This window comes from Thunnus albacares, chromosome 24 (assembly GCF_914725855.1).
Source record: "Thunnus albacares chromosome 24, fThuAlb1.1, whole genome shotgun sequence".
NCBI lineage: Eukaryota > Metazoa > Chordata > Actinopteri > Scombriformes > Scombridae > Thunnus > Thunnus albacares.
Genome location: NC_058129.1, coordinates 4,359,863 through 4,376,006, shown reverse-complemented (window position 1 = coordinate 4,376,006; position 16,144 = coordinate 4,359,863). Strand labels below are relative to the sequence as shown.

At 39.3% G+C, this 16,144-nt stretch overlaps 2 protein-coding genes across 2 annotated transcripts; both read right to left on the bottom strand.

Moving 5' to 3' along the window:
• Nucleotides 1-70: 70 nt before the first annotated feature.
• On the bottom strand, nucleotides 71-3,536 carry LOC122976549 (2-oxoglutarate receptor 1-like). The gene is made up of 2 exons (XM_044345100.1): nucleotides 2,705-3,536; nucleotides 71-1,504 (listed from the first exon to the last, which is right to left on the bottom strand). Exon 2 carries the CDS (start codon nucleotides 1,493-1,495, stop codon nucleotides 494-496), a length of 1,002 nt encoding a protein of 333 aa, XP_044201035.1. The 5' UTR covers nucleotides 1,496-1,504; nucleotides 2,705-3,536; the 3' UTR covers nucleotides 71-493.
• A 2,142-nt stretch (nucleotides 3,537-5,678) lies between these two features.
• LOC122976601 (kelch-like protein 41b) lies at nucleotides 5,679-14,281 on the bottom strand. Its single transcript, XM_044345175.1, has 6 exons — nucleotides 13,047-14,281; nucleotides 11,831-11,988; nucleotides 11,289-11,396; nucleotides 7,640-7,825; nucleotides 6,211-6,357; nucleotides 5,679-6,112 (listed from the first exon to the last, which is right to left on the bottom strand). Exons 1-6 carry the CDS (start codon nucleotides 14,157-14,159, stop codon nucleotides 6,001-6,003), a joined length of 1,824 nt encoding a protein of 607 aa, XP_044201110.1. The 5' UTR covers nucleotides 14,160-14,281; the 3' UTR covers nucleotides 5,679-6,000.
• Nucleotides 14,282-16,144: the final 1,863 nt, after the last annotated feature.

Sequence of the window (16,144 nt, the reverse complement as noted above, 5' to 3'; positions counted from 1 at the left end):
ATATATCTTCAGTCATTAAAGTATTTTGTGTTTAGAAAAAACACTAAAAGATTCAATTTATCACTCACCATTTAATTATGAATTCAGCAACAAACATTTTCACAGGTAATAATACAATATGATGTTTGAACCTGCTGCAAACAGAACAATCTATTACATTGTTTGTGACATAAAATATACAGTAAAAACAAAGTGATTCCAGATATTTGTTCATGTGACTTCCAGTCAGAGAAAGAAAAGGTGTGGACAAACCTAGCATATAAATATTGTAGCATTGTCAGTCATTTATATTTATATTTTAGAGGTTGGCACATAGTTCCAACCTACGACAGACCAAAACTAAGGAACCAGTTTGGAGGTGCACAGTGAAGAATTAACAGCTGTCATGCAGCTTTCCCGACATCATGTCTGAGTGAGTAAGCTTACAATATATCCACAGTGTGAGTCAAAGAGAGAAGAAAGAAAGAAAAGTCAGATGCTGGATTGTCGACAGTCATTCAGCAGGCATGTCATTGTTTTCCTTACTGATGATGGCCAAGTGGAACAGCGACCTGGCCTTGGCCAGCCAGGGTTCCTTGTAAAAAATACTGAGGAAGGCCCTCCTGAAATTATCACCTGAAAAAGTGTACAGAGCTAGGTTGAAAAATGTGTTGAGTCCAGCCAAAGGCCTGGAGATGATGTACGCTGCATGCACTCCGCGCTCGACCATGCACGGCAACGTTGACAGCCTTTTTTGGGTTTCTATCCGCGCTGCACGCAAGATGTGAAACGGTAGGAAACACACGACAAACACCACCAGGACCAGCACGGTTACTCGCCGTGCTCTCATCCGACAGGGAGTGGTTGGGTTAGGCCCTTCTACCAATTGTTTTACTATACCGATGTAACACATGAACACCACCAGTAGGGGGAGGAGAAACCCGAATGCAGTGAGCAGCCAGCCATATTCCCACATCTCGTCAACAGCTATGCTGCTGGCAAAGTCTAGGCAGAAGGTCTTGTTGTTGTGTTCCTTCAAGCTTATCACGGTCAACATGGGTGTAATTTCGGCAGCAGTGATGACCCAGACAGCTGAGCACGCAATTATACCCCAAAACTTCCGCTGCAACTGTGCTGCGCTAAAAGGATGGATCACCACCACGTAGCGGAAAATTGCCAGGCATGTCAGGAAGAGGATGCTCCCATACAGGTTAAAATGAAACCCGAAGCGAACAAAGCGGCACATGAAGTCACCTAGCGTCCATGAATCCCCGTTGCTGTAGTAGTAGATCAGAAAGGGCAAGCTGAGGACGTAGAGGAGATCAGTCAGCGCCAGGTTGACCATGATGATGCTGCAGCTCTTCCAGGGACGCAGCTTCGTCAGGTAAATGCTGATGGAGATTAAGTTGCCCACCAGGCCCACGATGAAGATGATGGCGTAGGAGACAGGCAGGTAATAGCGTTTCATTAGTTGGTCCACATTAGTGCAGTTGCGATCTTCTTCGTAGTAGTCCATGGCTGAGCCCTGTCGAGTATGAAAAACAATTTTATGAAGCAAATTTAAAAATAATTTGGGGATGCAGAGTTTTTAACAACATGAAGAGTTTACATTTTACAAATATTTTTTGATGCAGCATATTTAAATGTGATATTTAAAGACAAAACATGGTGATATTGAAGTAAAATAATGGGATTTAATATTTTTCCATATACACCTTAAGTTGACATGGTGAAATTTTTACTAAATAGTTGCCACTTTACATTTACACTTCCGGCAGACATGAAGCAACTTAAAGTGGCAATCTTGAAGCTCCCTTCTCTTTGGCGGCATCATATAGCAATAAACGATAATGGCAGGTGTGTTGTTCTTTGTGCAGATAACATTGATAAATTACTCTTGTTGACATTTTCTTGCAAAACTTTTATTGCACTTACAGTAACATAACAAGTGTAGTTGTTGTCAGCTCAAGTACTGTCCTCCTCAGAGATCTTCGAGATTTTCACTTTAAGTATTTATTTGGAATTGTGTTCCTGGCAACTGGACAAAATCCATTGATAATGTAGAAATATTGGTATGTGCAGCTTTAATGTTTTAAAATGCTGAATTTTTGCTTTTTTGGAATGGATGTTTTTAGCTGAATGAATTGTCCATTCCTGTGAAATGTTCCAAATCTTCATTTAAGTGAATGAACAGTCCATTATATGCTGTTAGGTGAGCAAAAAATATAGGTTACAAGCAAATCATCATTCCCTTTCCCCTCAGCTGTCATATTATTGTCAGTGGCAATTACTGCTCAGGGAAGGGAGGATAGAGCAGGGTAAGAAACCCAGAAGCGAGCAGACTAGGAAAGAAACAATCAAGCAAACTCAGTTGGAAAGAAGCAAACAAAATCTTCTTCCCTCATCAACAGTCTGGTTTCTGAAAGCCTCTCAGGATATGACAGCGCCTATGGCATCCTGGCTCGATGGCAGCTTCCTATAATGCTGTCAGTGCAATCTGCTCTCATTATAGATGTGAAGAGATGTGCGAGGTGCCTTTTACACATCACATGTACAGTCAGATTTCAGAAGGCAGGAAATTGTACTCATTAAAATGATCATATTTTAAGTTTTGTTGAAAAATACAAACTCTATCCAATAGCTAATTTCTTCTAGCTGAGTGTTGAAAGACATAGAGAAGCTGACTCATAGAGGTATAGTTTGAAAAAGAGATTTATCTACTCACTTTCAGTTACTGTGTCCTCATCAGTGCTCACTCCATGCCTTCAGTGTCTCGTGTGTTTTCACATGTATTTCCTCCTACAACTCTTTCCTCTTTCTTTATTTCAGTCTTCCACACCCAGGAGGAAACTCCCGTATATTTCTGTTTGATAGCCAACTGTTGTGTGCTTGAGCTGATAAAGCTTGAGGATCGCTTTATTGACACAGATCAGGTTGCAGGAATTTGCGGTGAAAAAAGGGTAAGCCACATCCTACGACAGATTTATTGCTTGTTGATAAATTACATTCTCCATTACGCCCTTTCTTCAGAAAAAAATGAAGTCAGGAATTTGTAGAGGTCTTTGTTATTTCTTCAAATAGGCTTGTGATTGCCGATTAGGTTGTGATTACCACCATGTGACACTGCAGAGCTAAATTTGGCACAGATCCTAACCGTGGTTTCTTATTAAAGTAGAACTAATAAGGAAGTCTAGAATAATGCGGGAAATGAAAAGAATGCCTGTCATTCACTGTCTAGACTGGGTAATGAAGTAAGGTAAGTGTTTAACATTAAAATCAATTTAGGTCTAAAATTAGAGTTAAAGATATGTTTTGAACAGCTGACTCACATAAGCATGAGCAACTTCTCAATTAACACATGTGTAGTCAGTAAAAAATCAGTAGTTACTAACAAAGAAAGTTGTGTGCATGTTGTGCAAGATGTGTGAATTCTACTTTAATTGTACACATTTTGAAGAGGACATATTTTGCAAATTTACAGGTCTACATTTTTAATTTGGCTTGAATATCTTTGCATGATTTACAATTCAAAAAACTCCTTATTTATCTTATACACATCCTTTATGCAGCCCCTCAGTTCAGCCTCAGTCTGAAATTGGCCGTTTTAGTTCCTGTCTCTTTAAGCCTGCCCTCCCGAGGAGCCCACTCTGTTCTGAATGGCCAGCTCTTGGGAGGCGACCCTTGGCAGACTTCCACTGGCTCAGGAGGCTATAAGCTATGAAACAAACCATAGCAGTAGGATTTCACTACTTTATCTTGTTGTTAACTCGAAACGTCAACTTCTGAAAATACATCCATACATGTTTGAGCCAGAATCCAATCCGAAATATGAGAGTGGACAGTGTGAACAACACGTGGAAAAACCTTAGCAACAATCTTAGCATCAAAGGATGCTAAGATTGTTGCTAAGATTGTTGGATGGCTGTTTATGGGCGTGTGCGATAAGCTGACATCAGCTCGTTGGCAAGATAGGAAAAACAGTTGAACAGCAAAGGAAGCATTCACATCAGGCTGAAGCCCTGACTTTTGACTTGCAGGGAGCATTTCCACATATGTTAACCCTAAGTCTTGGAATTCTTACCATGTTTAGCATAGATATCAGAAAATCAGAACAGTAATAACGTAAATCACAAAAAGCATAATTTGTCCCTGCTCCTTTTCCCATGATTGTATTCAGGAAAAATGCTTTTTGAGCCCTTGTTGGACCTGCAAGTTGTAATTCAGTGGTTTGGCCACTATGTCAAAATGGCTTCAAAGCCCGGCGCTGTTCCTGGGGGCTTGTTTACAATGCACAGACCTGACTGTAAACATACAACAGGCTGTGTGATGCAAAATGTGGTAAATCCCCAACTGAGACCCATATTCCAACTGTGCTGTATACATGTCCAAACAATGCTCCTAAAACCTGAATAATGTCGGCATATTCCACGTCTTAATCAAAAAATGCTACATTCAGAATAAGGCCTAATTCAGAATATCCAAACGGAATATGCTGTTTATATGACCCGTATCAAATTCGTAATATTGTCATATACAGAATAATAGTGGAATATCAGTGTGCATGTAAACGTAGTCACTATTAGCAAATCTAAAAACTGCCACCATGCCTTAACACAGTGGTTCCCAAATTTGCCTCCCTTTGGAAGCTAAACAACATTTCATGACCCCTACTAGGCACTAACAATACCCATGTTTCTAATGTGCAAATGAAAAATATTAAAACTGCATTTTTTACTTGTTTGGTTACATGGGGGTATTAGCATTTATTTGGACTTTTGTTTTTTTCCAGTATCTGGCTCTTTAGCCATTAAATGCCCCATTTTCTTCACCAACTAGCTGCTAACTTTGTCGGTATATATATTTTAAAAAAAAAAATTAAAAATTTTAAAAAAGCCAAAAACCAATTCAGCCAATACAGGAGAATTTAAATGTGTTACTTCGACAAGAATGCTTAATTTATTGTCTTTTAACAACCTTTCCACCAAGAAGAACAATAATTCTTGTAACTAGTTTTACACTTTTTAAAAAGAATGTCATTGCATACCTTTTCCTAGACCAAGTTTCTGCATAAACCTGCATTGTTAGATATAAGATGGAAGGAATTCTGATTGTATTTCATTGTTTAACATAATAGGTTGCTGCTCTTTCTTAACGCTAATAATTCATTTTAAGTGTTAATGAGTATAGCTGCCATCGTTTACACATCTTCCCATCTCCTTTACTGCCGACATGCAGGGGTGCAAGCCATATCGAAGAATTATTGATTTAAATGTGGTGTAATTTCCCCTAACTCCTGTGTTGTTATCCTGTAAATGTAAGTGCAAAAATATGTATAAACACTTTTGCCATTCAGTGTGAATGTATTTCTTTCAGTGTGAGGACAACCTGCACAGATACAGCTCAACTTTTCCAGTTTTGTTTGACTGTTGCTTGACATTTCTTGACCTCGTAGTATAGTCACCCATATGTTGACGCACATGTGTCAACATATGACACATGTTTGAAGATCATTAAGGTCTGTGTTTAAATGTCAAGCCTACATCTGCTATTAACCCAGTTCTACTTCCTTGTTTACCTGAAAGTATGCAGTAGCTATAAATATACATCTTTTCTCCCTTGGCTGCCCTCAACAAGTAAATACGGTCTCTGTAATGTCACTTTTCTGTAGATCACACAAAATCAAAACAGTAAAAGAAGCAGAAGTTTACAAATGTTTATTTTACAAAAGAAGAGCTAGAAATGATGTAAACAGAACTTTATAGATCAATCTAAATTGTGGCTTCTTTTTTTTTTGATACTGTAGGGATGGTGCAGTCTTTGAAGAGGCAGCAGAACCGAGCGTTTATAGTACAGATAAAAATCATCTGAGTTCAGAGAAAAATTAATGTCAAAGATCAACTCGACACACAGAAATCCGAGTACAGAGTATGAGATGCCTCAGAGGCAGCTCGCTGGGGGAGGAGGGGGTGTCAGGAGGTGTTGTTGAGGGGGTTAAGAGAGAAAGAAAGAGAACGGTTCTGTCTACAGTTTGGGCATCCTGGCAGCGTTGAGGCGCATGGCCACACAGGAGGAGCCGGCAGCGTAACGCATTTCCCTCAGCATGCCACTCCACTGCTTCTTATCATTCTCATACCTAACAAGAGCAAAAGGAGAGTCAGATCTCAGAAAAAAAAGACAATAGTAACCAAACAAACCCTGTACATCTTGGTCCCATAACTTGAGATGACTTACTGCCAGACGTCAGTGACCTCTGTGGGAGCCACCTCCTTGTTCTCCATCTGAACCATAGCGAAGCCGCCCACGGCGTACAGGGAGCCGCCGGTGCTCACTAAGTTGACAGAGCTCCTCTCCTGGGGGAAGTCTGTGAAGGGCTCCCACCTGAGGAGACACAACATGAGGATAAGGTCAATGTAAGATGGAGCACTCATTTTAGATGGCTTTTGTATGGAACCCCAAAGTGTTCAATATTACATAATTAAATAAATAAATAATTAGGATATCAATTATCACATGAATAAATTGCATAAAATATCTAAATTATACAAGTTATTAAGATAACTTGATAAGATAACTTTTCATCACTTATTTTCATAATGACAGAGTTATATTGGATATCATTTCACATTATCACTTTTCCTTTTTAAAAGTGATTTTATTTCATTATGACACATTTTAGTCAAAATGTCACTTCATGACAGTGGTGCTGTCACCACCCTCTCACCTTTCAGCCAATCATATGCTTTAGCATGCAAGCTCAACAACTGCTATCACTTAGCCAGTTAGCTTTTGTTAGCTTGAGCAACAACAATGACCAAGTAATTCTGAATAAACCAACTAGAGGCTGTGGCTGTAAACACAGCAACTAACCTTTCCTTTATTTAGCTAAACAAGACTCATCCCTACTTAACTGGCTAACTAGCTAAACTGGGATGTGAGCTTGGATTATTACTCAGTGTTTATGGCAGGAGCTGTTTTTATTCAAAAAATGTTTTTCAGAGAAAGATGCATCTCTGTCAAGATAAAGGAAAGGTCTTTTGCTGTGGTTGGCCAACACAATCTAGCTGGCTAGATGGAAATTAATGAGCTTACTGGACAAAAAGTGAAGGGGTGACAACTTCACTGTCATTAAAAGTAACATTATGAAATAAAATAGGACGTGGATAAAAAGTGCACCAGACCCTTTTCAGAGCAGACAGTTTGACTTGTGAAAGCAGGGGAAAAAGCACAGGTGGAATAAATAACCTTAATGAGCTCTGGTATTGCACTCCCTCAATGACAATGGTGGAGCCATCGTTAATGTCATTACTTACACCTGTGCTTCTCCTGCTTTACCAAGTCAAAATATCCGCTGTGAAAAGGGTCTATTGGGGAAAATCATCATAAAATAAAAACAGACTTTTGAAAAAGTTATTATGAAATTAAGAATAATGAGTTGAGTTAGAATAATTTCTTAAATTATTTCACTTTTTTTTGCTTCATTTATAATTATACACAATTTATTTATTTTAGTTTCTTTTCTTAATGTCTTATTTATTTAATATTGAACACTCTGGGCCTCCATACGTGTTGAGATTAATGATGTCTAAATGTCAAAAAAGATGAGTGTTATGGAAAATTTGATTGATTTTTCACACAAATTATCAACTCAAATCGATCATACTTGTTTGTCGCAAAGTCGTAGGCTTCACACGTAGCAGTGAGGCCTTCCTCGTTGACTCCACCAGCCACCACGATCTTGTCGTTATGAATGATGGCCCCAAACATGGCTCTGGGTGTCTTCATGCCCGTCAGCTCCCTCCATTCCGCTTGCTTGTGATTGTACATAAACAACTTGTTGAGGGCTTTGCTGTAGAGAGGAGAGAAGTAAAAATGCAGTTTTTTGTAGCAAATCATGTAACAGGATGATTGATTATGATTGTTATAGTGTCCACATTAATGAATGGACGGTTCATCTGCTTCAAGAGTTTTTATTTTATTCAGAGTAATTGTTACAAAAGGGACATTATGTTTCCCACGTGAAAAACGATTATCGTGCACATGGATTGCTTTGCAGTAGTAAAGTGTTTGTTTTCTCCCATTAGGAATAAAAGGTGACAAATGATGAAAAAGTCGCCTCATGTCTTAATATTTTTTGTTAATTTTACAAACGGACTGACATTTCAGCTTAAAGCCTCATCAGAGCACTGAGTTCTCTTTTTAATGGACACATCAGCCGGTCAACAATCATCAGGAAAACAATTACACCTCTAATTAAAAGTTCCACAAAGATCCACAAAATAATGCTCAATTCTTTAATTTCTGACGTTATTGCTGCTAGATTGGTTTTAGTGGTTGGGCAATGAATGGCCTGGTCACTATTAATAAACAGTTTGAAAGTAACATCCATAAGTCTTTATCCCAACTTCAGATACAGTTTAGTATTGGGTCCAATGACTTGCAACAATAGGCTATCTCGAGATTAGACATTATCTGACAAAACATGAAGAACAGGACAGGATTAAAGCAACACCATCTAATCTGGAACAATACTGGATATTGTTCCATTGGTTGAAAAAGAAATAAATTCAAGAGAATATCATTATTAAAATAATATAATCCACAAGAGGATTCATCTAGACACAACAGATAATATTTTAGGTGAATAGAGACTGGTGAGACTGGGAATGATCCTGGCATTATTAGTACAAAGCACAAATGTAACTGGAGACAATGTGGTTGGTAGATAAGGATGACATATTTTAAAATTCCATAGTCTGAATTTATAATAATGCAACACATGCACTTTGAGACTGTTTGGTCTAACAGGGGACTTTGGTTATGTTTTTTGGGACTCCAATGAATTCTGTGAATTTTGTGAGAAAGTGAAGGTTGAAATAAAAACCATCGGTTTAAACAAAATCCAACCAACTCTGGAGTAATGGAAGCAAAGGCTGAAAGAGGTAAATTGCATGATCACATGGAGAATATTACGGCTAGTTTGCAACTTAAGATGGATACTTTTCAATTCAAATGTGTCTGGACATAAAGTTATTGGATTTATGATGATTGTCTTTATTATGATTATTGTGTGGGTTTATATCTAATATTGAGGTAAGTTAGATAAGAACACAGCTTACATCAGAGTACAGCTTGATCTAGGAAATGTATATATATGGTATAATGATATATATAAGGGCTCTCTCTGCTCTAAACCTGCCTTTTACTTTTAGGGTAAGTTATGAATGTTAGTATTTTGTATGAGTGTCTATGAATGGATACCAGTATTTAAGGATATATACATTTTTTTGTTTGTTTTTTTACTCAATAGTTCATGCATTCTTTCTATAAACACCTAATTTACTTACATCTGTGTTTATATCTTGGTGTCATTTCCTCCTTAACTTACATTTTTCTAGGAAAAAGCCAAGTAATATTACAGAATGAGTGGGTGTTGAGTAAAGGACTGTATCTGGTTTCACAATAAAACTAGAAAAAAAAAATTTTGTTTTTGTTTTGGGGGTTATTCAATTATTTGATCTTCTCTTTTCCTGCAGGTTTAATTGTTTTTCACGATGTCGCCTTTAAAAAGTGATTCTCTGTTATCATACACACTCTAATGCTTCTTCCTTTGTTTGTTGAAACTGAGCCCCAACTGATATCCAGAGTAGTAAGCACACCTGTTCCCTCCTGATGATCAGCAGCACTGGCAGCTGAAAACACTGAACTGATTAGATTGATACAGTATTAAATCCTGCGGTTTGAGAAATTGTTATGTTTTGTTGTAAAGCTCAGTGTGTCACTGCTGCATGCAAAGTTAAGATTAAAGCACAGAGAAGATAATCAAAAGATAATCAAAAACAAACGTGCACCTTTACGGAAACTCTGACCCAGCAACATTTTGGAGACTAGGGGAAACTGGCGACGTAGATGGTGAGATGGTGAATTGAAGCCAGGTTGTATAATGATTCTTCTCACACATTTAACTTCACTTCATATCAAACTTTAATTACAGATCCACTTTATCATAAACATTCAAACCAGCAGTGTTACTTCTGCTTGTGCTTGTAGTGAGCCATAACTATTCCATAAGCACTTTTCAATTTTAACAGATACAAGCCAACTCAAATCTTACCCGATTACATCTGTAATTTATTATTGAACTATTCATGAAATATTGAGCGCAATGTGCTGTCTCACCATCACTTTCCCAACCCCAGAGCTGAGAGTAGAGGGCCAGGCTGTATGGTACTTCACTCACAGACAGCTGTGGAGCAGCACAGCTGCTGAAATGTCAGGATGATGTCAGGATGTGGCAGGTGGCAGGATTCAGGGAAGTCTGGCTTGCCTTTTCCTGATATTAAGCATGAATATACTGATTCCTTTTCACCTCAACCATGTTAACTAACTATCGGTTGTAGAAATCCATGATTACATCAAATTAAAGTATTAAAGAATTGCAGAACAGAGCATTAATTGATTTTTAATATCTTCTATTAATGTGCATATATCACCAAGTGCGATTTTAGTTTTTCATATTGTTTTTGTGTGTAAAATCACTGCAGTGACGCCGCAGTGGCTGCCACACACACTCTGCCTGCTCCAGTCACATCACAACCACATCTTCACCACCTGCACTCATATATTGACTGTGGAAATTAGAGAAACACCTGCATGCTGGATTTTGGAGTTATTATAAATAAATACAGTGTTATTGTGTTTTAGATATTGAGTGTGTGGTCTCATCAGTCATGCATGTGTCTATATACAGTAGATAACAAAACACCAAGCGGTGAGTTTCAGTGCTCCTCCACTAGTCCATATCCTGACAGTGTGCAGCAGTGCACTTCTTGGCATCTACCTCCATGCATTACCAGCTGCTGCAGCCATCAGCCTCTCAGACTTTCTTTTGTTTTTAATACTGTTGCCGTTCTCCACAGGAACAACATGTACATCAATATTCATGAAGGCTTTTGCGCTGATCATTTATGATTCATTTTGGGATTGTAAGGGTAGGATATGAGGTTCATCCACGTGTGCACATTTTGAAGTTGATTGTGATTTATAAAAGGAAAAATACGTGTGCAAAATTTTATAAATCGGATTATTTTTGGCGCCATTTACGGCTTTTGTGCGCATGTACACTTTTGGTTTGGTTATAAACGAGGCCCCTGACTGGAGCAGTGTAATTGTTGTCCATGACGTGCCGTGCAGCACTGCAGTCTGGCAGGATGATAGACCACAAACAGCTGCAGCTCACAGCGTAAGGTCACTCACAGTCTGTCTCTCTCTCTCTCACACACGCACGCACGCACACAGACTCATTTACTCACTTGTCATCTGTCTTTCCTCCAATGCAGTAGACCAGTCCTTTGTGGGAGAGGACAGCATGTCCATGGATCTTCAGAGGAAGCTTTTTGGTCTCACTCCATCTCATCTTCCTGAATAATGAACATTTAAGTGACACTGTAGTTCTGAACAAGTTGACTCCCTCAGTGTTACTTTGATATTTGCTCCCTTGAATTTGTTGCTGCTGCCCTGCTCAGAACTTTTATAAATGCTTTATGTGTGAAGGAAAGCCAAATCCAACTGGATTAAATTAAACTGTGATAAATACAAGTAAGGTAAATACTTTAAATGCAGGAAAGACAGCTCTATATGCCTTGAAGAAACAAGCAGAGCATATTTAGAAGGTGAGATCACATCGAAACATTATTAATTATACTTTAACATCACATATTCTTTCTCTTTTTTTTTTGTTAAAGGATGCAATTTTTGTATTTCCTGAGGCTAATTATCACCTGAAAACTTTACAAGAGGTGTGAGACAGCAAAGAAGGGGAGGGGTGAGCAATGAAGCAAATGATATCACTAACTCAGTATCGTAGCACATGACAGAATCCAGGGACTCATTGGTCTGAAGGTCTTTTCCAGCCACGGCGAACAGCAGATTCTCGCTCTCTCCGATGCTGAAGAGGCATCTCGGGGAAGGCATGGGTGGCAGGGCGACCCAGTCAGAAGAGAGTGGATCCAACTGTGTAGATAAAAGATAAACGGTTGGGATAATGCTATACATTAAAACACAGAGCAGAGAAAGCACCCTCTTAGCACCCATTAGCTCTTTGTCTTTATCTCCACATGAAGAAGAGAATGAATCATGGTGTTCATATATTGATTATGCTGTAAAATATAATTATTCAAGGCCTTTATCACTTTCAATCACTGTCTGTGTCACTTAGATGTGATGTGCAACATGGGAAACATAATCCATCAATTGATCACAGAAAGATTTACGAAAAGCTGTATCCCAGTCATTTGGGTGGTTATACGCTGAAAAATTAATTTGAATTACTGTCCCATTTTTCTCTGGTTTCTATGTGGTTTGAGCTCCATTAAAGGACTAGTGTGTAGGATTTAGTGGCATCTAGTGGTGAGGTTGCAGATTGCAACTCAGCTGAATACCTCTTTCCTTCCAACTCCCCTTCCAAGGGTAGGAGCACCTACAGTGGCCGCAAAACATGTAAAAAACGTAAAAGGCCCTCTCTAGAGCCGGTGTTTGGTTTGTCCATTCTGGGCTACTGTAGAAACATGGCAGCCTCCATGGAAGAGGACCAGCTCCCTATGTAGATATAAAGGGCTCATTCTAAGGTAACGAAAACACAACTATTCTTATTTTCAGGTGACTATACACTAATTAAAACATACTTATGAATATCATAGTCTATTTCTGCTAAGTCCGTTCTGCTGGATGCCACTAAATTGTACACACTGCACCTTTAAGGCATTGAAATGAAAGACCAAAGGAGGTTTGCATGAGAAGGCCAGCTTGTGTAATTAGTGCATTACTTTCACCACTAATTGCAAACATTTAAGCTACTACAAACACTGTTTAATTGAAAAAGAAATAGTTTGACATGTTTTGAAGTATTCTTATTCACTGTCTTGCTGAGTGGTGTAAATCCTCTCATCTAAGTGTCAGCAAGAAAACAAATATTTCCCAAAATGTCAAATATTTCTGTGTAATTAATTAATTTTTATGCAGCATTTTGTGTTAAAGGAGTGATGTATCAAGTGAAAGAAAAACCTTCTTACTAAATAAAAGTAACATTGCAGTGGCAGGTCCTTGTTTTCCTCATCCACAAACAGTCCCCCAATGATGTGGAGCTGGTTCCTCTGTGTCACCAGACTGACGTGGTTACGTGGCACCTGCTCTGACATGGCCGCCAGGAAGCACTCGTTCTCGTTGACATCATATGCCACCGCTGCCGTGTCATTGATCATCAGGATGAAGTCGCGTGCATACATGCCATGTCTACGGTTGTCATTCAGGAAGCCAGGGAATAGGCTTTCCTCCTCCTCACCTCCTTCCTGGTCAGCCCCCTCTGCTCCTTCCTTCTTCTTGGGTTTTTCCGGAAGCTTCCCCTTGAAGGCATCCCTGATGACCTGGATTGTCTTTTGGAGCTCCGGGTCGGCCTTGATGATCTCATCAGTTTCCACTTTTTCTTTGAAATACTTCTCTGGCAGCAAGCGGAAGCGGATGCAGTTGAAAGCATCTTTCAGGACCTTGATGCGCTTCTCCTTCTCATGGCGGACCCAGGCCATGACTGCCTCGAACACCAGCTCCTCCTTCTCCACATTCAGCGAGTCTCCACCGATGACGGCGAACAGTTCGTGGGCTGCGAGCTTGAGGAACTCCTCATCCTTGTAGAGGAGCTCAAATCGGTCGGCAATGTAGTTGCGCGCAGCCACAGCGAGCCTGGGACAGCTGAGTACAAGACCCAACCTGAAAATGGCCAGGCAGTTGCCCAGAGATAGCTTCTTCTGAAGGTAGTTGACACAGACAGTGAAGACAGAAGGGATCTGGAATCTGTTTGCCACTGCCATTATATCCTGTACATTGTCATCGGTGAGGTCGATCTCTGCAGAGTAGAGGTACTGGATGATCATGTCCAGGACGGAGGGGTTGACATCCTCCAGGACCACCTCCTTGGTGTTCTCCACCTCCTTCCCGTCCTCTGTGAAAAAGATGTCCCTGAAGTACGGGCTGCAAGCGGCCATGATTAGCCGATGGCAGGGGAAGCTGCGGTCGCCTACTTTCAGGGTGCAATCAACAAACTTGTTCTCATTCAGCAGCTCCTTCAGCCCGTCCTGGAGCAGGGTGCTCTGAAACAGGCGCAGCTCCTCCTTGATGGCGTTGGCGTCCATGGCGTGTCAGGAGGGAAAACAGCGGGCAAACAAGGGGGTCCGTGAAGAGAAGAAGGAGACGGCGGCCACAGGTCCTTTTGGCAGTCGGTCCTGGCTGGAAAAGGAAGAGCAGAGAAAAAGTTCCCAGTGTGAAGACCCTGCAATTTAATCCTGCCCCACTCTAAATATAGCTCCCTCTGCCCCCTGCCTGCTTCAGCTTCGGTGGAATCTGACTGGGCCAAATCACAGCACAGGCCTCGGCTCAAGCAGCTGCTGTCACAGACTGAAAGAAGCAACTGGCTGCTCAGGCTGGGGATATGCCATCATGATTCAGCTCCCAAAGTGTCATGTGGCCGGCTAACAGTGGAGACAATGCCGTCAAAGCCCCCAAATAACTCGCCTCAAGCTGAAATTATAACTGGGGGGGGGGGGGGTATTTAGAGCAGTTGCTGTCACAAGTATATACGTATTCTCTTGGCTTTAGACGGATCATCCTTTCATTTATATCTGATGTCCATCCATTGATTTATTATTCTAGTCTATTATGGCCATGTACTGATTTGGCCTTATGCTTACACCAGTTTCTTCATATTTAATCCATATACCACAAGTAAGCCACCGAGACAGTTAGCATATAATAATAATCATAGCTAATATAATTATGAACACTATTACTACCATAGATGCTGAAACTAAGAAATATTTTCAATATATGCTGATAATTATAAAAATTTTAAAAACATGATGAAAAAAATGGCCATCAAAATGTCTAAGAGCCCAAAGTGACAGCTTTAAAGTACTTGTTTTCTTCAATAGTCCAAAACTAGAAAATATTAAAATCATTATCATATATGATGAAGAAAAAAGCAGCAAATCCTCACAGTTGAGAAGCTGGAACCAGCAAATAATATGCATTTTTGCTTGAAAAATATTTTTTATGCCGATCAACTGATAAATTTACTAATCATTTTAGTTCTCAAGACAATAAGATATTTCTGTAACATCGTATTTTTGGTTGGTTGGTTATTATAATAGTTTTGTTATTTTTATACTTTTCTTTACCACTTCAGTGTTTGTTCCTTTCCTCAAAGTAACCGCCAAGGTCAGTACAAAATATTATTATTACATTAATATATCTTATATATCTTATATATATTGTATATCTTATCACAACAAACCTTTATTTCAGTGAGATTGAACAAAGAAACATTGTGCTTAAAATGGATCAGAAAGGTTTGGGTGCAACAGCTGTGTGCAGAAACAGGTGAGAGCCACACATACAAGCAGTTCTGTCCACTAATCATTCTCTCTGTTGGGTATATTATTGTCCAACATGGTAGGATCAGCTGCTTGTGTGTGTGTGTGTGTGTGTGTGTGTGTGTGTGTGTGTGTGTGTGTGTGTGTGTGTGTGTGTGTGTGTGTGTGGTGTTACTCAGCAGATGAACCTTTTAAAACACATTTATGTCACCGAGATAATTTCAGTGCTGAAAACATTTATTCTCTGCACTTTCTTTCATTTTAAAACTAAATGGTGTCAATTTGCTCACAGAAACTCATTTTAGAGCAAGACATTCAAACTGGCAATTAAAGGCCATCAGTCCCCCAAAGTCCATCATTTTACAGAAACATCTGGGATCCCTATCTACAAATAAAGGTGCAGGTTTTTGCAGTCAGGGCCTCTCAGGTCTGGAACTACCTGCCTGAGAATCTGAGGTTTGCAGGACCAATGACGTCTTTTAAATTACTTCTCAAAACATATCTTTTTATAAAAAAAAAGCCTTTTGTTAATTCTACCACACTGTTTTATTTCCAACATGTCTTACCTGTTTTATTATTACTGTTGTTGTTTTTTTCTTTTTCATCTTTAATGTTGCAGATTTTATTTTTGTATTATTTTAATTGCCTGATTTTACTTACCTCAGTCCTGAAATGTTTTCATCCCGGTTCAACCATGCAAAGCACATTTTGTAACTTTACTGTATAAATAAAGTTTATTATTATTATTA